A 21,724-nucleotide genomic window follows, 5' to 3' on the forward strand; every position below is an offset into this window, starting at 1 on the left:
GAGCTGAAAAAAGGACATCGGTAAACCAGGGGAGGAGTCCTGAGGAGATAATTTGCATATTCCCACTGCATTTTGGGGTAAGTGAAGAGTCTCCGCGAGCTCAAAGAACACTGGATTTTGGCTGTTGGAGCTGAAAAAAGGACATCGGTAAACCAGGGGAGGAGTCCTGAGGAGATAATTTGCATATTCCCACTGCATTTTGGGGTAAGTGAAGAGTCTCCGCGAGCTCAAAGAACACTGGATTTTGGCTGTTGGAGCTGAAAAAAGGACATCGGTAAACCAGGGGAGGAGTCCTGAGGAGATAATTTGCATATTCCCACTGCATTTTGGGGTAAGTGAAGAGTCTCCGCGAGCTCAAAGAACACTGGATTTTGGCTGTTGGAGCTGAAAAAAGGACATCGGTAAACCAGGGGAGGAGTCCTGAGGAGATAATTTGCATATTCCCACTGCATTTTGGGGTAAGTGAAGAGTCTCCGCGAGCTCAAAGAACACTGGATTTTGGCTGTTGGAGCTGAAAAAAGGACATCGGTAAACCAGGGGAGGAGTCCTGAGGAGATAATTTGCATATTCCCACTGCATTTTGGGGTAAGTGAAGAGTCTCCGCGAGCTCAAAGAACACTGGATTTTGGCTGTTGGAGCTGAAAAAAGGACATCGGTAAACCAGGGGAGGAGTCCTGAGGAGATAATTTGCATATTCCCACTGCATTTTGGGGTAAGTGAAGAGTCTCCGCGAGCTCAAAGAACACTGGATTTTGGCTGTTGGAGCTGAAAAAAGGACATCGGTAAACCAGGGGAGGAGTCCTGAGGAGATAATTTGCATATTCCCACTGCATTTTGGGGTAAGTGAAGAGTCTCCGCGAGCTCAAAGAACACTGGATTTTGGCTGTTGGAGCTGAAAAAAGGACATCGGTAAACCAGGGGAGGAGTCCTGAGGAGATAATTTGCATATTCCCACTGCATTTTGGGGTAAGTGAAGAGTCTCCGCGAGCTCAAAGAACACTGGATTTTGGCTGTTGGAGCTGAAAAAAGGACATCGGTAAACCAGGGGAGGAGTCCTGAGGAGATAATTTGCATATTCCCACTGCATTTTGGGGTAAGTGAAGAGTCTCCGCGAGCTCAAAGAACACTGGATTTTGGCTGTTGGAGCTGAAAAAAGGACATCGGTAAACCAGGGGAGGAGTCCTGAGGAGATAATTTGCATATTCCCACTGCATTTTGGGGTAAGTGAAGAGTCTCCGCGAGCTCAAAGAACACTGGATTTTGGCTGTTGGAGCTGAAAAAAGGACATCGGTAAACCAGGGGAGGAGTCCTGAGGAGATAATTTGCATATTCCCACTGCATTTTGGGGTAAGTGAAGAGTCTCCGCGAGCTCAAAGAACACTGGATTTTGGCTGTTGGAGCTGAAAAAAGGACATCGGTAAACCGCGCGCCTACCGGCGCGCGCATTTTGAAGCTTTTTGAACCTTTTTTTTTAAGCTTTTTTCACTGTTTTCAGAACATTAACAATAAGAACATGGAAGAGTCCAGGAGCCATTTGGTGAGCTGCATATCCTGCTACATGTTCACAGACTTGCCAGTGGAAAAGCCAGACTTCACATGCCAGAAATGCAAGCTTGTGTCCCTGTTGGAGGAAAAGTTGCGAAATCTAGAAGAGAGGTTAACTACCTTGAAAATCATTAAGGAAGGTGAAGAGTTCTTAGACAGAGCAGAATTATCTCTTCATGATTCAGAAAGAGAAGAAATTCGAACTGCACCTGACGAAACAGAGGAATGGAAGCATGTGACCCACAGAAGCAGGAGGATCGAGAGGCAGTCAGCACCCATACTGCTCAGGAACCAGTACCAGGCTCTCACACAGGAGAACCATGAAGAAATACAGCAAGATAAGACTTTGCCAGCAATGAATAACCTTGTAAGCCCTCAGAATCCTCCTGGATGGAGAAAGAAGAATGTTGTGAAGAAAAAACGGAGAGTGGTGGTCATGGGGGATTCCCTGTTAAGAGGAACAGAGACCGCTATCTGCAGACCAGACATAACCTCAAGAGAAATGTGCTGTCTTCCAGGAGCAAAAATTAAAGATGTGTCTGACAGGATATCAAGACTCTTCAGACCTACAGATCACTACCCATTCCTGCTAATACATGTGGGGACAAATGACACCGCAAGAAAGGACCTGGAAACCATCTGCAGTGACTTTGAAGACTTAGGCAAGAAAGTGAAAGAATTGGGAGCGCAGGTGGTCTTCTCATCCATCCTCCCAGTGGATGGCCATGGAACAATGAGGTGGAATAAGATTCTACAGGTGAACAACTGGCTACGTCGATGGTGCCGTCAACAAGGATTTGGATTTCTGGATCACGGAATGAATTACCTATACGATGGACTACTTGCTAGAGATGGGGTGCACCTTACGAAGACTGGAAAACATGTATTTGGAAGTCGCCTTGCTACACTCATCAGAAGAGCTTTAAACTAGAACAATGTGGGAGTGGAAGCAAAAGGCCAGAAAAAGCCATACAGCTGACAAATACTATTGAGATCTCTGCTACTGGAAGTGGAAAAGAAGAACAAAGACAAAAAAATCGAAATAATAAAAATATGGGAGGAAGAGAAACCAATCACAAACTAAAATGTTTTTATACAAATGCACAAAGCATGGGCAACAAACAAGGAGAATTGGAACTACTAATGCAGGAAAAGGAATATGATGTCATTGGAATCACTGAAACTTGGTGGGACGATACACATGATTGGAATAAAAGGCTAAAAGGATACAACTTATTTGCAAGAAACAGACTTGATAAACGAGGAGGAGGTGTTGCATTGTATGTTAGAAAAGCGTATATCTGCACAGAGATTGAAGCTTCAGAGACTGGGAGTTCTGTGGAAACTGTTTGGGTAAGAATACAAGGAGAGAACAACGGAAAGGACACCATTGTAGGCATTTACTACAGGCCACCTGGGCAAGCTGAAGATATGGATGAACTCTTTATGTATCAAATGACCAAGTTCTCCAAAAAATATGACGTAGTGGTCATGGGAGATTTCAACTATCCAGACATTTGTTGGGAATCTCTCTCAAGTAAAACTAACAGGTCAAGCAAATTCTTATCCTCTCTTGCTGACAACTTTATCTTCCAAAAGGTAGGGGAGAAAACAAGGGGATCTGCTACTTTGGATCTAATTCTTATAAACAGGGAGGAAATGGTTGAGGAGGTAAAGGTGGCTGGGACCCTAGGAGGCAGCGATCATGCTATTATAGAATTTTGGATAACTAGAGGAGGAAGACATGTGAAGACTCAAACTTCAAGGTTAGATTTTAGAAAGGCAGATTTTAAGAGACTCAGAAAGAGAATAGGAGGGATCCAATGGCTGGATGTCCTTAAGGACAAAAATGTCCAGGAAGGATGGGAAATTTTTAAAAATGAGATTCTCAAAGCACAATCGTTAACAATCCCGAAAAGTAGGAAAAATGGGAAGCATTTAAGGAAACCAGGATGGATGAACACAGAACTTAAACACAGGCTAAAAAGAAAGAAAGAAATGTTTATTAAATGGAAAGAGGGAGGCATATCTAAAGAAGATTATAATGCAGTCTGCAGATCCTGTAGGGCACGTATCAGGTTAGCTAAAGCTGACAATGAATTAAGGCTTGCAAGAGATGTCAAAAGCAATAAAAAAGGATTTTGGGGGTATGTCAAAAGTAAAAGAAAAGTCAAAGATGCTATAGGATTTTTACAGGATGAAAATGGAGAAATGGTAAGAGAGGATGTTGAGAAGGCCGAACTTTTTAATTCCTATTTTGCATCTGTTTTCTCTCAGAAAGAAAATGTAACATCAACTGATCTTCACTGTCCTTTTAAAGGAATAGAGGAATCCAAGTTATCAGTAAACAGAGAGATTGTGAGGGAATATTTAGCTAACATAAATGAGTTCAAGTCTCCAGGTCCAGATGAATTACACCCCAGAGTACTGAAGGAGATTGTAGAAGAAATTTTAGAACCACTCTCCATAATCTTTGAAAATTCTTGGAGAACAGGAGAAGTCCCAGAAGACTGGAGAAGAGCAAATGTTGTTCCTATCTTCAAAAAGGGGAAGAAGGTGGACCCAGGGAACTATAGGCCGGTGAGTCTGACTTCTATACCAGGAAAGATCTTTGAACAAATTATTAAACAACATGTATGTAAGTACATGGATAAGAATGAAGTGATTAACCAGAGTCAGCATGGGTTTGTAACTAACAAGTCATGTCAGACTAACTTAATTTCCTTCTATGACAGAATCACTGACTGGGTGGATCAGGGAAATGCTGTAGATATAGTATATCTTGACTTCAGCAAAGCATTTGACAAAGTATCTCACATCATCCTTATTGAAAAAATGACCAAGTATGCAATGGACCAGGCAACTGTTAGGTGGATTCATAACTGGCTTAGTGATCGGACTCAAAGGGTGGTTGTAAATGGCTTCACATCCAGCTGGATGAATGTCTCAAGTGGGGTACCACAGGGCTCCGTCCTGGGACCTGTATTGTTCAACATCTTTATCAATGATTTAGATGAAGGAATTGAGGGTAAACTGATTAAATTTGCTGATGACACAAAGCTAGGAGGGATAGCTAATACTAGAGAAGAGAGAGAGAGGATTCAAAAAGACCTAAATAAACTGGAGCAGTGGGCAGCAACCAACAGAATGGTTTTTAACAGGGAAAAATGCAAAGTACTACATCTGGGCAATAAAAATGAAAAAAGCATATACAGAATGGGAGGAATAGAGCTAAGCAACAGTACATGTGAAAAAGACTTAGGTATACTAATAGATCATAGACTGAACATGAGTCAACAGTGTGATGCAGCAGCAAAAAAGGCAAATACAATTCTGGGATGTATTAACAGAAGCATACAGTCTAGATCACGTGAAGTCATTATTGGTCTTTACTCCTCTTTGGTCAGACCTCATCTGGAATACTGTGTACAGTTTTGGGCACCACATTTTAAAAAAGACATAGACAAACTGGAGCAAGTTCAGAGAAGAGCGACCAGAATGGTGACTGGTCTGCAAACCATGTCCTATGAGGAACGGTTGCAGGATTTGGGAATGTTTAGCTTGCAAAAAAGAAGACTGAGAGGCGACTTAATAGCTGTCTACAAATATGTCAAGGGCTGTCACATTGTAGAAGGATCATCTTTATTCTCATTTGCACAAGGAAAGACTAGAAGCAATGGGATGAAACTAAATGGGAGGAGACACAGATTAGATATTAGAAAAAACTTTTTGACAGTTAGGGTGATTAATGAGTGGAACAGGCTGCCACGAGAGGTGGTGAGTTCCCCTTCAATGGACGTCTTCAAACAGAGGCTGGACAGACATCTGTCTGAGATGATCTAGTGAATCCTGCTTTGAGCAGGGGGTTGGACCAGATGACCCAGGAGGTCCCTTCCAACTCTACCATTCTATGATTCTATGATTCTATGATTCTATGATCTATTGGATTCAGGTCAAGTGATTGCCTGGGCCATTCTAGCAGCTTTATTTTCTTTATTAGAAGCCAATTTAGAGTTTTCTTAGCTGTGTGTTTGGGATCATTTTCTTGCTGAAATGTCCACCCTCATTTCACCTTCATCATCCTTGTAGAGGGCAGCAGATTTTTATCAAGAATATTTTCTGTGCATTTGTCTATTCATTCTTCCTTCAATTATACAAAGTCTGCCAGTGCTGTATGCTGAAAAACAGTCCCACATCATTATGTTCCCATGTCTAAACTTCACTTATGATATGGTGATTTTGGGGTGATATGCAGTGCCTTGTGGCCTCCAAACATGGTGTGTATTATGGCATCCAAAGAGTTCAATTTTGGTCTCATCTGACTAGACTATATTCTCCCAGTATTTCTCAGGCTTATCTAAATATTTCTCATTATTACACATAACTTAATTTATGCACATCTATGGTTTGATTTCCTTACCGGTGTGGACTGGATGGGTTGTTACTGGTAACTGGTAACTGGTGAGAATTTCATGTCAATAGCACCTTTTGAAATATTTCCAAAGAAAATTGGTGACATGTTCAATACTTATTTCACCTACTGTATACATATACAGAGTGGAAATAAAAAATAACAAAACTAAAATAATGCAGTTGCATAAGTGTGATCTCCCTAGTTTTATTGGGGGTGCGTTTTGTTCAAAATTAGTCAATTACATTTAAACACGTTAAATATCACTAAATATCACTAAATATCACCCACCTAACCCAGGAGGAAGTTCAGAAACGCCTAAATAATATCAAAATAGACAAGTCACCAGGCCCAGATGACATACACCCCCAGGTACTAAAATAATTAAGTAATGTGATAGACAGACCGCTGTATCTTATATTCAAGCACTCTTTATGGACAGGGACTGTCCTACTAGACTGGCGCCAAGCAAATGTGGTACCAATATTCAAAAAGGGGTCTAAAAGTGACCCTGGGAACTATAGACCAGTAAGCTTAACGTCTGTTGTGGGTAAATTGTTTGAAGGATTTCTTAGAGATGCCATTGTAGAATATCTTAATGATAATAACTGTCTAACTCCATATCAACATGGATTCATGAGGGATCGCTCCTGCCAAACAAACCTGATGGCCTTCTACGAGGAGGTGAGCTCACAGCTGGACCGGGGAGAGTCAGTGGATGTTGTATACCTTGACTTCTCCAAAGCGTTTGATACCATACCACACAAAAGGTTGGTATATAAAATGAGAATGCTTGGTCTGGGGGATAATGTGTGCAAGTGGGTAAATAGCTGGCTGAGTGATAGAAAGCAGAGGGTGGTTATCAATGGAGTAAGCTCAGGGTGTGTCAGGGTTACTAGCGGGGTGCCTCAAGGGTCTGTCTTGGGCCCTATGTTATTTAATATATTTATTAATGATCTAGTGGAAGGGTTGCATAGTAAAATAGCAATATTTGCAGATGATACTAAACTTTGTAAAGTAGTTAATACAGATGAGGATAGGGCACAGCTACAGGAGGATTTAGATAAATTGGGGAGTTGGGCCAAAAAATGGCAAATGGGGTTCAATGTCGCTAAATGTAAGGTCATGCACATGGGAAAGAAAAACAGCAGTCACCCATACATATTAAATGGGAAACCGTTGGGGAAATCTGACATGGAGAAGGACCTGGGCATCTTGGTTAACAACAAATTAAATTGGAGTGCCCAGTGTCAGGCAGCAGCTGCGAAGGCAAATAGAGTCATGGCATGCATCAGAAGAGGAATAGGGGCATATGATGAGAACATTGTTCTTCATCTGTATAAAGCGCTGGTAAGGCCGCACTTAGAATATTGTGCACAGTTCTGGGCTCCGGTGCTCAGGAAAGACATATTGGAGCTAGAGAGGGTACAAAGGAGGGCGACTAAGGTAATAAAGGGAATGGTTGGAAAAGAGAAGGCTTAGGGGAGACCTCATAAACATGTATAAATACATCAGGGGGCAGTACAGAGATCTCTCCCATGACCTGTTTATACCAAGGATGGTGACAAAGACGAGGGGGCACACTATGCGTCTGGAGGAAAGGAGGTTCCTGCACCAGCAGAGAAGGGGATTCTTTACGGTCAGAGCCGTGAGACTCTGGAACTCTCTGGGAGAGGAAGTGGTGATGTCCAACTCACTTAATGAGTTCAAGAGAGGCCTGGACGCCTTTCTTGAGAACAATAAAATAACATCTTATGCTTAGTGATAGTTAATTAATCCAGGGATTTAATCTGACTGCCAGATTGGAGTCGGGAAGTGAATTTTTCCTCAATGAGTGTAATTTGGCCTATACCGCATGTTTTTTTTTTTGCCTTCCTCTGGATCAACGCTGCGGAATAGCTGCAGTGCACAAGAAATAGGCTGAACTGGATGGACGCCTGTCTTTTTTCAGCCTTATAAACTATGTAACTATGTAACTATGTAGTCAGTATAAAGCTGCCATCATTTAAAGTGATTCTGATCAACTCTAGCAACTTTTCTTAGTTGCATTTTATAGCAAAATACATGGTCCGTAAATAGCTTACAACACAGCAGTGGGATCTTATTCTTGAAAGTTATCAGTTAGGAGAGAGGTACAAAAATGTTTCCAGGGCATTAGATATACCATGGAACACTGTGAAGGTGGTCCTCAAGAAGTGGCTTAAATTTGACACAAAAGTGACATTATCTAGAACTAGACGTTCCTCAAAAATTGATAAGAAGACAAGAAGAAAATTCGTACGGGAAGCTGCCAAGAGGCAAAATTAAAGGAGCTACAGGAATTTCTGGAAAGTACTGGTTGCGTACTGCATGTGACAACAATCTTCCATATTCTTCATATGTCTGGCTTGTGGGGTGAGGTGTCAAGACAGAAGACTTTATTTTTTACAAAGAACATCTAAGCAAGAGGGAGAGTGATGGGGTGCGACGCCAAATGACCTGGCCTCCACAGTCACCAGACCTGAACCCAATCGAGATGGTTTGGGGTGAGCTGGACCGCAGATTGAAGGCAAAAGGGCCAACAAGTGCTAAGCATCTCTGGGAACTCCTTCAAGATTGTTGGAAGACCATTTCCGGTGACTACCTCTTGAAGCTCATCAAGAGAATGCCAAGAGTGTGCAAAGCAGTCATCAAAGCAAAAGGTGGCTACTTTGAAGAACCTAGAATATAAGACATATTTTCAGTTGTTTCACACTTTTTTTGTTAAGTATATAATTCCACGTGTTAATTCATAGTTTTGATGCCTTCAGTGTGAATGTACAATTTTCATAGTCATGAAAATACAGAAAAATCTTTAAATGAGAAGGTGTGTCCAAACTTTTAGTCTGTACTGTATATATATATATATATATATATATATATATATATATATATATATATATATATATATATATATATATATATTAAACTATTAACAAACATATTTGGTACCAATCAAAACCATGAAGGAGCACGTACGGGAAAAAAAAAAAAGAAATGCATGTAAAACAAACCAAAATAGGTGTTGAATCTTACATTCCTCAAAGTACCCTCTTTTTATTCTGATGACAGGTGTATATGTGGCGCCCCTGAGGGTTCGGTCGCCACAGAGGTATTGCATCTCACCCAGAGGTGTGGTATCTCACTCTCAGGTAAGGAAGGAGTATGGCTCAGGACCCTAACACTACTGTACATCCATTACACCACATTTCCGGGGGACAGGGCGACAATGTTCCTACGGGAGAGCACAACTGTCCCTAAGCCCTGGCTGGAGTGGGGAGGAACCACTTAGAGAGGGGGAACTATGTAGTGGATGGGTGGAGGACGTAGATCCTGGGAGCACAGTAGTAAAAGGTATATTAGTGAGGAACCATCTTAGATTAGTGAGTAGTCAGTGGGAGAGTTCCAGTCAGTCAGACTGAGGTGCAGGCAGGGGGCAGAGGCTCTGTATGAGCTCTGCTCCACAGGCAGGCCCTGCCACTAGGCCTGAGCCTGGAAAGGAGAGGGAGCAGGATGGCTCCAGGACGAGGAGAGAAGGGACCCTAGGGGTACGGGCCGTGCAGCAGGTCATCCGTACGCCCGCCGTTACTAGAAGAGTAAGGGGGTCAGGCAAAGAAGGGGAACCGGGTCCCCCAACCAGCAGAGACTTCAGGGCTCAACTGGGAACCGGAGGCTGCAGCACTTCAAGTACAGCAGGCCGCCCACACCAGCCACCAGGAAAGTAGCCACATAGGGCCAGGGGACGGAACACACGTTGGCCGCCAAGGCCCGAGGACACTGGACAGAGGTGCCGCTAGATGTGAGGTACAAGGAGAGAGGCCAGAGAGGACACACAGAAGGGGGTCCTGTTAAATGCTCCGGAGCTACCTGGGAGTCGTCTGAGCCCCTCACTTAGTAAACACAGGACGACGCGGGAAGTTATAAACCTGCAGTAATGACTTGGAGTGAAAGAACTGTGAGTAAAGACCCTGAGACTGCATTGCAAAGATTCCGCGTTGTCACTACTGATTCCCTGCACCATCACCTCCATCATCCACTCACGCTGCCCTGAAGCTACACTCTACCTGTGGGGAGTTACATCACCCTGCTGCGCACACCACCAGCTTCAGCTGACTTCCCCGCAGCGGCGGTTCCTAATAACCGCATTCCACAGGTGGCGTAGTCGGCCTATACACTTAGACTACCCTGCTTTGACCGCCCTGGGTCACGGACCGGGTCGCCGCCACGGTGACTACAACCCCCAGCGTCTACTAGGCCCGGCTCCGGGTGCCCCCCCCACGGCCCAGGGGGCGCGTCATATACCCCATTGGCACTCTCTCTAACAGCTTTATTAGATAGTTACCTGGAATGTTTTTCCAACAGTCTTGAAGGAGTTCCCAGAGGTGCTGAGCACTTGTTGGCTGCTTTGCATTTACCCTGTGGTTCGACTTATTCCAAACCATCTCAATTAAGCTGAGGTCGGGTAATTGTAGAGGCCATGTCATATGATGCAGCAGACAATCCCTCTCACTATTGGTCACATAGTCCTTACATAGCCTGTGTTTTGGGTCATTTCCCTGTTATAACACAAATGATGGTCTCACTAAGTGCAAACCAGATGGGATGGCATGTCCTTTCAGAATGCTGGAATAGCCATGCTGGGTAAGTGTGCTTTGAATTTGGAAAAAATCACTGACAGCGTCAGCAGAAAAGCACCACCACTCTGTCACACCTCCTCCTCCATGCTTCATGGTGTGCACCACACATGTAGAGACCAGATACTTAGCTTTTCTGTTGCTCACAAAAATACAGTGGTTGGTATCATCAGACCACAGTATAGATTATTATTGATCTATGTCCAGTCCCTGGGTTGTTTGGCTCAAACAAGTCTATTCATTTTGTTTGCAGTCCTCTGCAGTTGGTCTTCCTTTCCTGGGGCAGACCTCATGAGAGCTAGTTTCAACATAGTGATTAATGGTTTTGACTATACTTTAGAATACCTTCAAGGTTCTAGCAATTTTCCGGCTTGACTGACCTTTATGAGTTAAAGTAATGATGGACTGGGACTGTCATTTTTATTCATATAGTTGAGTAGTTCTTGACATATAGTTGAGTAGTTCTTGACATATTCTGGCTTAGAACAGTTGAGAAATGAGGCTCAGAACAGAATGAAAAAGTGTATATACATGGCTCTCAAGCACACTTGTGGAGGGAAGGAGGTGAAATAGATTTGCTGAGAGGGTTAGAAAAAATCTTTGCGTGTACTATATATCTACAAGATCGTTTCTAGCCCTCTTGGCAAAGGGTTCTCACCTCCTTTCCTCTCCCAGTAAGTTCCCACCCCCACTATGTCACTACCTACCTTCAGCTTCTATCCTTCTGTCCTTATGCATCATGCTTGCTTCTCATATTTATGCCCAAGCTCCATCGGACCAATGAGATACTGTATGTAGGTGTGTTCAGAAAATCAATTGCCTCCTTAGTGGAAAGCACCACGGCTTCCTTACTGTGTTTCTTTGTTCACTTAACCTTCACACTAACTGTAGAAGAGAGAAGTAAGCATTGCTTGTCTTACTCCCTCTCTCTGCTGTGCATCTTGTGATTTCACTCCTTCCCCTCCAGAGAGATGCCATTATTACCAGAAAGTACAGCGGCACAGAAAGGGTTTAGAAAATAAAAATAAAAATGTTACTACTTTAGGCGTTGAGGATTTGAAGCAGAAATTTCCTGAGCGTTTCTGCCTCTCCTTGGCAGGAAAAACGCTGCGGAAAAAACACGCGATTTTGCCGTGGTTTTTGAAGCATTTTTATACATCAATGAATGCTTTTTGTACCTAAATAAAGTTATTTGGTGGGACATTGCTTAAACCCTTGGATTACCTTCATAACTGGTGTGAGTATATTGGTTAATTGATAAGATTAAAGAATGTGTCTGTTGTATTTCAAATAAAGTGTTTGCTCTATGTCTGTGTGTTTATTTAACGCTTTACTTTACTTTAATTAGGCTTGGTGATGAAAGAGTCTGATTGACACCTTGTCATCACCAAGCAAAAGAGCTAGGTGTCAGCTAATCCCATTCGCCCAATCTTATTAGCATTTACATTCATGTAATTTATGGGGAAGCTGTGAGCTGCTATTTTTAGCCTAAGAAGGTGCCATTTGAAAACATGGTGCTTGGCCATTATTAACAGCTCACAGCTGTTTCTTTAGCCGCTATGTCCCTCCGATCAGCACTCAGCAGCGCTTTGGACACAGCATATTTTTGCTGCTTCCAAAACGTGGAATTCTAATGCGGCACTTTTGTTATCGGTACAGTTGTGCTCAAAAGTTTACAGATCCCGGCAGAATTTTTCCTTTCTTGGCCTTGTTTCAGAGAATATGAATGATAACAAAAAAACTTTTTCTCCACTCAAGGTTATTGGTTGGGTGAAGCCATTTATTGTCAAACTACTGTGTTTTCTCTTTTTAAATCTTAATGACAACCAAAAACATCCAAATGACCCTGATCAAAAGTTCACATACCCCAGTTCTTAATACCGTGTATTGCACCCTCTTACAACAATGACAGCTTGAAGTCTTTTGTGGCAGTTGTGGATGAGGTTCTTCAATTTCTCAGATGGTAAAGCTGCCCATTCCTCTTGGCAAAAAGCCTCCAGTTCCTGTAAATTTCTGGGTCTGTCTAGCATGAACTGCGAGCTTGAGATCTCCCCAGAGTGGCTCAATGGTGGCTCAATGACATTGAGGTCAAGAGACCAGTCCAGATGGTACAGCATCGTGGATGGGATCTCTAGAAATCCCATGTCCACTATGCGTGTACCTGAGGCTGCGGATCACCCGTGGACACTGACATGTGGCGCGTCTTTCAGGACCGCAGCATGTCAAATTGTCTTGCTGAGTTGCTAGTCTCCGCAACATAAATTTGACCACTAGAAAGTATTGAATGCGGTAAATACACATGGTTTAGTGAAGACATGTGGATTTACCTGCATTCAATAGAATACAACGTTTTGGACGCAGCAAAAAATATACGTCCAAAGCGCTACTACGTCCGGATCATGGGCGCAGAGCCTAAAATTTAAAAAAAAATGGCATGGGCTCCCGCGTCATTTTTATATCCAGCAGAAGGAAAGCTGACCAATGGGGGTTGATATTAGTAGCCGGGGAAGGGGCTATTAGCCAAAATCGTTCCCTGGCTATTAATATCAGCCCACAGCTGTTTGTTTAGCTTTTACTGGCTAGATTACAGGGGGACCCCAGAAAACAATTGACATGGGGTTCCCCTATAAAATCTAACCAGAAAAGGCTAAACAGACAGCTGCGGGCTGATATTAATAGCCAGGGAAGGGGTCATGGATACTAGCCCCCTCCGTGGCTATTAATATTGCCCCTCAGCAGTCCCAGAAATGGCGCATTCACAAGATGCGCCAAATCTGGCGCTCAACCTCCGCTCTGAAGCCCAGGTTAGTATTGGAAGGCATCTATAAAACACCCTCATTACTAACTGCGTAGTAAAGTTATCGCCGCCTTTTCAATAAAGTATTTTAATGAAATAGAAAACACACGGTTTTAAATTTTTTTTTTATTGTACTCTGTCCGCGAAGCCCTTGCTCTTCTGAAAAAAAAGTGAAAAAACAAACAACCATATCCCTCACCTGTCCGCCGTCATGACACAGTCCACGATTCCATCACGACGGCGATCCGGGTCACTTCAACAGCAGTGACATCAGCAATCACTGATGTCACTGCTGTAGAAGACAGCAATGTGTACTGACAGGAGTGTAAAATCACTCCTGTCAGTGTACATTGCTACTGCAGGAGTGAGGTCACTGGGGTTCATCAGCTGATCAGCCCCGGTGAGCTCATACCAGTAGAACATTCTTCAGAATGTTCCCATGGTGAGGTCACGTGAGTGATCAGCTGATCCCTCACGTGACCAGAGGTCCTGGCAGCGCAGTAAACTGCTGGGAGCAAGCGCGCTCCCCGCAGTGTACTGCCAGCTGCCGGGAGGAGAACATCGCCGGGGACTAGGACCAGGAGGACACCGGCAGGCGCTGGACAGGTGAGTATAGTGTTTTTTTTTTTTAATTTTTTTTTTTTTTTTCTTTTTTTACCATCGCAGGCACGCCGGCTTGGCTGAGGAGACTACTGCTCCCCCCAGCCACACCGCTATCGCTGTTATCAGCAGGAGCGGCAGTCGGATGAGAGGAGTAGTAGTCCTCCTCTCCCGACCCGGGTACCACCCACACATTTGCTGCAGTTCAATTCAAGTCAATTGGCGCGAGTTTGCGGCGGAAACACCCGAATAATGGACATGCTGCGTTTTTTTCCACAATGGTAATCCTGAGCGGAAATTTTTGCATCATGTTCACAGCACATCAGGATTACCATTGCAATAGCTGGCAGAGCGTTTTTGATGCGTTTTCACGGCGTTTCCGCGCGGGAAAACCACCACGAAAATGCACAATAACATCACTTGCGGACTGTTAAGTATCAAGGAAATTAACATATATAGTGATTAGACATTGGTATGTGCATCTCACTAGCCACATTTTCATTGTTATCTTGGCATACTATGACAGATTAGCTTTATCAAACTGACAATCCTTCGTCGAAATTTACTTTTCCAACATGACAATGATCTAAAACACACATCTGTTGCATTTCTAAAGAAGAACAGGGTGAAAGTATTTCAGTGGCCAAATATGTCTCCTAATCTGAACCCAAATGAAACACCTATGGGGAATTCTGAAGAGACAAATTGAGCTCTCATTTATTAACTCATCTCATGGAGATTCATGATTTAGACTCTAAAAGAGGTCATTCTTGAAGAATGGATAAATATTGCAATATGTTGCCAACTTGTTCATTCCATGTCATGAAGACTTGGAGATGTCCTTAAAAATCATGGAGGTCATACAAAATACTAGATATAGTAGTTTTTTATGTGGGGTGTATTAATTTTTGCATCAACTAATTTGAGTAAAACTGAAGATTTTATAATGAAAGTTATATTATTAACCTTACTTTCATGTAGTGGGTTATAAATGTTCTATGAAACTCAGTCTTGTTAACATTTTAGAAATACACTGTGTTCCAAATTATTATGCAAATAATATTTTCTCAGATTTTCCCAAATTACCTATATGAATTGCAGTCATTGTAATTTTCCAGTCAAATAACTATTAGAGTACAATTGAAAGGTTTTTGTACAAACTGCCTATGATAACAGTATATTTTTTAAAAAATAAAAAACTCAAACTGCACTCAAAATGCATGTTCCAAATTATTATGCACAGCAGAGTTTTCAACCTTTTCATTTTAATAAAGAACAAAAAAATGGTCATTTTTTAAATTATAAGCATTAGCAGGTTATTACAAACTGAAATCAAACAGTTTTCAACTCAAAACTTTATTCTAGGTGATGTTACATTTGCACATAGGACCCCTTGTTCGAAAGGAGCTTCTGAACTCTCTCGTCCATTGAATTTGTCAGGTTTTGGATGGTTTCTGCTTTAATTGTTTTGCATGAGGACAGAATACCCTCCCAGAGCTGTTGCTTAGATGTGAACTGCCTCCCGCCATCATAGACACTCCTTTTGATGATGCTCCAGAGGTTCTCAATGGGGTTGAGGTCAGGGGAGCATGGGTGCCACACCATAAGTTTGTCCCCTTTTATGCCCATAGCAGCCAGAGATGCAGATGTGTTATGTGCAGCATGAGACGGGGCATTATCATGCATGAAATGATCTCGATGGTCCAGATGGATGGAGTGGAGGATGGCTGGTTGATGGACACCCCATGCAAACACGGCTACGGCGCTGACGAGGAGGTGGAGTAATGTTTTGGGCTGGAATCATGGGGAGAGACATTGTCGGCCCTTTTAGGATCCCTGAAGGGGTAAAGATGAACTCCATAATGTATGTTGAGTTTCTCAAACAGCACTTCCTGCCATGGTTCAAGAAGAAGAACCGTGCATTCCGCAGCAAGATCATTTTCATGCATGATAATGCCCACGTCTCATGCTGCACATAACACATCTGCATCTCTGGCTGATATGGGCATAAAAGGGGACAAACTTATGGTGTGGCACCCATGCTCCCCTGACCTCAACCCCATTGAGAACCTCTGGAGCATCATCAAAAGGAGTGTCTATGATAGCGGGAGGCAGTTCACATCTAAGCAACAGCTCTGGGAGGGTATTCTGTCCTCATGCAAAACAATTGAAGCAGAAACCATCCAAAACCTGACAAATTCAATGGATGAGAGAGTTCATAAGCTCCTTTCGAACAAGGGGTCCTATGTGCAAATGTAACATCACCTAGAATAAAGTTTTGAGTTGAAAACTGTTTGATTTCAGTTTGTAATAACCTGCTAATGCTTATAATTTCAAAAATGACAATTTTTTTGTTCTTTATTAAAATGAAAAGGTTGAAAACTCTGCTGTGCATAATAATTTGGAACATGCATTTTGAGTGCAATTTGAGTGTTTTATTTTTTAAAAAATATACTGTTATCATAGGCATTTTGTACAAAAAACCTTTCAATTGTACTCTAATAGGTATTTGACTGGAAAATTACAATGACTGCATTTCATATAGGTAATTTGGGAAAATCTGAGAAAATATTATTTGCATAATAATTTGGAACACAATTTAGTTCTTGTATTCAGTGAGATATTGATTAAAATCTTACTTTTCAAAGGGGCTTTATTTTTTTGTGCTGAGCACTGTATATAGAGTCATGGCTGAAAGTGTTGGCACCCTTGAAATTATTCCAGAAAATTAAGTATTTCTCCCAGAAAGTTATTGCAACTACACATGTTTTGTTATATACATATTTATGTCATTTGTGTGTATTAGAACAACATAAAAGAAACAGAGCAAAAAAAGGAAAATTGGACATAATTTCACATAAAACCCCCAAAATAGGCAGAACAAAATTGTTGGCACCTTTCCAAAATTGTGGATAAACAACTTTATTTCAACCATGTGATTCTCGTTCAAACTCACCTGTGGCTAGTAACAGGTGTGAATATGAAAATCGCATCTGAAACTAGATAAAAAGATGAGATGCCTCCAAATTATGCATGAACTATTTAGGGCAGAAGCAGGCAGCTGGTATTCTATCTGTAATGGAGTGGTCAGCGCAGTCACCAGATCTCAACCCCATTGAGCTGTTGTGGGAGCAGCTTGACCGTATGGTACGCAAAAAGTGCCCATCAAGCCAATCCAACTTGTGGGAGGGGCTTCAGGAAGCATGGGGTGAAATTTCTCAAGGTTACCTCAGCAAATTAACAGCTAGAATGCCAAAGGTCTGCAATGCTGGAATTGCTGCAAAGGGAGCATTCTTTGACAAATGCAAAGTTTGAAGGAGAAAATTATTCTTTCAAATAAAAATCATTATTTCTAACCTTGTCAATGTCTGGACTAGATTTTCTATTCATTTTGCATCTCATTTGATAAATGAAAGTATGAGTTTTCATGGAAAACACAAAATTGTCTGGGTGACCCCAAACTTTTGAACGGTAGTGTATATATATATATTATATGTGGATAGATAGATAATCAGTTATTGTATTGGTTTAAAATATCTAGTAAATCATCTCTTAGTCTTAACTCAACAATATCGTAAATCTAGACCATCTAAGTTAAATCCACTTACATGCACTTACGTATAAAACTCTTCTGCCGGAGATTTGGAGTCATTAGTCCAAGTGATGTTGCTCTTTCCAAAATAATTAGTGCAGTTTGCTGTATTCCAGGGATTGTCACAACTTGTCCATGGTAAAGTTGTGGAAAAAGAGGAATATAAGTAGTACAAAGCCCAAGCAATTATGGTATTGTAGTAGAAGGACACATACAATCCAATGATGCATATAGCGAATCCAATACCTAGAAGCAAAGCACTGATTAAAATATTGTTTTCTTTGTGTTAAACATGCGAAACGCCTTAAATCTGACAAATAAAAAGTATTTTCCATTTTTATAAGACAAAATAAGGCTAGATTCATACTTATGCTGGAGCCTTTGTTAACCTGATAGCCTTTCGATTGGAAACCAGACTCCTTAATAGCGAATGATGTTTGTTTGGCACTGTATCTGTCATAGGACAGATTTGTTTTTTGTAGGAGTTCAGTCTTTCTATTTCTATAATAGAATACCGAATGCTAGTATAAACTTAGCCTAACCTGAGATGAACAAATAGATTAAACAAAAAACTCCACCGATAATGACGTATGACATTTTTTTTGTAAGGCATCATTTCATTTATTAATGCAATAAATAAGGGTTTTATTGTACATACAAATTATTTCTTTTTTGCATTTTTATCCACTATGCACACAGATTAAGGCATATGTCTGGTTCTTAAGATTAATTTATTGTGACCTACATAAAGCTGATTTAGATTTGTTAACTCTCATTAGTACAATATATGAAATCATGGCCCCCGATTCTTTAAAGCAATTCTACAAGAATTCTGGCGCAAATTGCTTTAAAAAGTTGAAAAGTTTTTGCACTACTCGGAGTTGCACAAAAATGTAGCTACACGTCACTTTCTTAAAGCTCTGCGAAAATGGGCACAGATGGGGAGGGACAAGACGCAGCATGAGTGTGACTCCACAGCTTGTCTACTTCATAATGAGCTGTGGTTACCTTAAGCCAGAAATTTTACTCAATCTCTAACTGGAGTAGGATTAGTGGCTAGGTAAATAGAGGCACCTGCCACTTGTCAGACTCTCCTGATTCATTAAAAGGCTTTCGCCACTTAATTGATCAGGAACGACTGACCGCAACACGGCCCCTCATCAAGACCGGCGAAAAAGGTCTTGATGAATTGGGGCAATGTTTTATAGCGTAGGACATAGAAACAACCAGATACGACACCCAGTAAGATTATGACAACTGAATAAGTGCATGTATATTGTTGTTTTCTAATAAAGATATCACAAATCTCCAAAATAAGAAGATTTATTCCTTATTTTAGGGTAATTAATGAAAACAGGCTAATCATATATTTTATCCAAGACTTGAATAGTCCATACTGTAGGTGAATTGGAGATCTTCTAGTGGGCTCATATTTTGACAAATTACAAAGGCCTAAACAAATCAGGGTCTAAAAATGGATTCATCATAGCTTTTTCTTATTTCACAAATAAGATATCACTGCTATCTGATTACATGAAACTAGATGGTGGCCCGATTCTAATGCATCGGGTAATCTAGAATATGCATGCGGCTGACCGGGCGCCACTAAGCAGTGAAGCAGTGTTTAAATGGGTTGTGCACTACTTTTAATTAACTTCACAATGTATCCCCTCGGTGCCCCTAATGAATTTTGTCATTACGTCATGTTGTCAATCCTGCTTGTGACAACATCGCTGACGACACACAGCCAGCACGTAATTCTCCCGCCTGCAGCCGTATGTTGCTTCAGTTTACATCACAACTATTTGCGGCTGCAGCCAGGGGTCTGCTGTTCCACGCACCACAGTGAATGACGGGCTGTGGCCGGGGTTATCCGTCATCGTGTCACATCCAGCATCCACAGCGCGGTCTGTCAATGTGGTTTGTATGGCTGCCTCATTCCTCTAATCCTGGTTTGTATGGCTGACTTATTTTGGATTGTACGCCTTCCTCATCTTAGCTTGTATGGCCCCCTTATCCTGGTTTTGTATGACCTACTCATTCCCCCATCTCTACAGCACAGTTCAAAAACTAAACCCTAATCCTCCCCTTGTTTCCTTTCTCTGCTCTAGCGCTGTCTGTCCTGTTTTCAGCAGCTCCTCGCAGGATGTGAGGCACAGCACGCGCTCTCAGATACTGCTGTGATTAGCTGCTGTCTGTAGATTCGCTGCTTTCCACGCCGGGACTAAGTGCGTGGAGAGGCACAAATCTGCATTCACTTTAGTAGCACATGCTGCAGATGCCACTATGAAGATTTAACAATAATACAATGAATACACAGAATAATACTTTATTAACTATTATTGGTTATAGAACTTAATACAACGGAACAAAATTATTAAACAGATGATCAAAATATATAAACCATTCCATGAATATGTAACAATATTTTACAATAAATCATCGGACAAAAGAAGTACGACCCTAGAATTTATTTATTAACAATATCAACCTAAAATATTTTTGTACACGACATTTTTGGTGAATACTTTTGGACTATCTGGAAGCAACTTTCCTTGTAAATGGGTATCCAAAACTTGCACCTTGACATTGGATCTCATTTTAACTCTTGAAAATGCAACATAGAGTTGTCCATGTCCAAAAACGGGCTCCGGTAAATATATGCTAACACGTTGTAGAGTTTGACCTTGTGACTTGTTTATTGTCATGGCAAATGCTGGTTTTACTGGAAACTGTCGACGTCGAAGCCTAAATGGAAGACCGGTGTCTGAAGGACATAAATCAATGCGTGGAATGAACACTTCCTCTCCTTTTGCAGATCCAGTGATCACTGTTGCTTGAATTATGTGGGAATGGAGTCCAGTAACAATAAGGAGAGTTCCATTACATAGACCATTTCTTGTATTTAGATTCCGAAGTAACATTACGATTGCTCCAACTTTAAGTTGTAGTCTGTGGAATGGCATTCCTGATGGAGTAACACTATTTAAAAATTCAACTGGATAATGCTCTCGTTCATCCTCATTGTCGACATCCACCGAATCATCACTTTTGTATAATTTATACTCTCCAGGCATTCTATCCATCACACAGGAATTTAGCAGAGCTACGTCATCGTTCTTGGGACAGAGAATTGCATAGGAAGAGGCCCTCTCAACACTGCTTTGGTCGTTTACATCTATTTCAACGCGTTGTCCAAAAACATCACTTACGATGCAGTCAGTGCACACCATGTCTTCTGGTATTTCAATAATGTCTTCTCCAAGGTTATATTCATTGCTCAGTTCACCATTACCAAGTTTAAGAAGCCAGTTGCTGTACTCTGGGTCAGAAGATCGCATGTTGTTAATTAGTTGTAGTTTATTAAACTCTTTCCAAAGATCTGACATTTTTAAGGTTGACTTGATAATATTTGTTCTTGTTCCATTCGGTACAACTGGAAGGCATTGCCTAAAATCTCCGCCAAGGACAAAAACTTTACCTCCAAAAGGAATTTCATTTTTTTCAGCAATATTTGTAGTCATAACTTCACGCAGAAGACTGTCAATTAAGCTCAAAGCATATTTGGGCGCCATGGTGCACTCATCAAGTATCAAAAGATTTGCACTGTTCAACTGTTTTCCTGCAAATGTGTCTTGTTTGATTCTGGAAACGGAGATTTCATTGACCGGAACTGGTATCCCAAAGAGTGAATGCATAGTGCGACCTCCTCGTAAAAGGTTTGCTGCAATACCTGTTGTAGCCGATGGCAATACGACTTTTCCTAACCCTCTAACGTAATGCATTAAAACTTCATATAGGTATGTTTTACTGCTGCCTCCAGGACCGTTAATAAAGAAACATTTTGGCGTTGGATCGGCTTGGTTTTCTACAGCGCTCACAATAGTGTCATGTGCAATCCGTTGTTCTTGATTTAAGAAGTTTTTCTTCTCTGTTGCCAACAATAATTCATAAGCTTCGTCATACTCTTGAATAAGTGCAACTTGACTTGCAGGCTGTGGCAAATTAAAGTCTGAAAACTTTTTTACATGCAGTAGTAGGATATTTTGGACATCTTGCATGGCATAAGATTCGCAATTGTGACAATTTCCACTTTTGTTGTGAAGACGTAAGCAGTAATCTTCAAT

General features: G+C 41.5%; 1 protein-coding gene across 1 annotated transcript in view; it reads right to left on the bottom strand.

Annotated features, from left to right (window-relative positions):
- The window catches only part of LOC141257868 (sodium-dependent serotonin transporter-like), a 188,122-nt gene that overhangs the window by 93,147 nt on the left and 73,251 nt on the right, over positions 1–21,724 (bottom strand). Inside the window, exon 3 of the mRNA XM_073672880.1 lies at positions 17,624–17,843. Coding sequence (XP_073528981.1) covers positions 17,624–17,843 — 220 coding nt within the window. The remainder of the gene's footprint in view (positions 1–17,623; positions 17,844–21,724) is intronic.

Source organism: Phyllobates terribilis, unplaced genomic scaffold (genome assembly GCF_046119375.1).
Source record: "Phyllobates terribilis strain yellow unplaced genomic scaffold, ASM4611937v1 Scaffold_1__5_contigs__length_1240528914, whole genome shotgun sequence".
In the NCBI taxonomy this organism is placed as follows: domain Eukaryota; kingdom Metazoa; phylum Chordata; class Amphibia; order Anura; family Dendrobatidae; genus Phyllobates; species Phyllobates terribilis.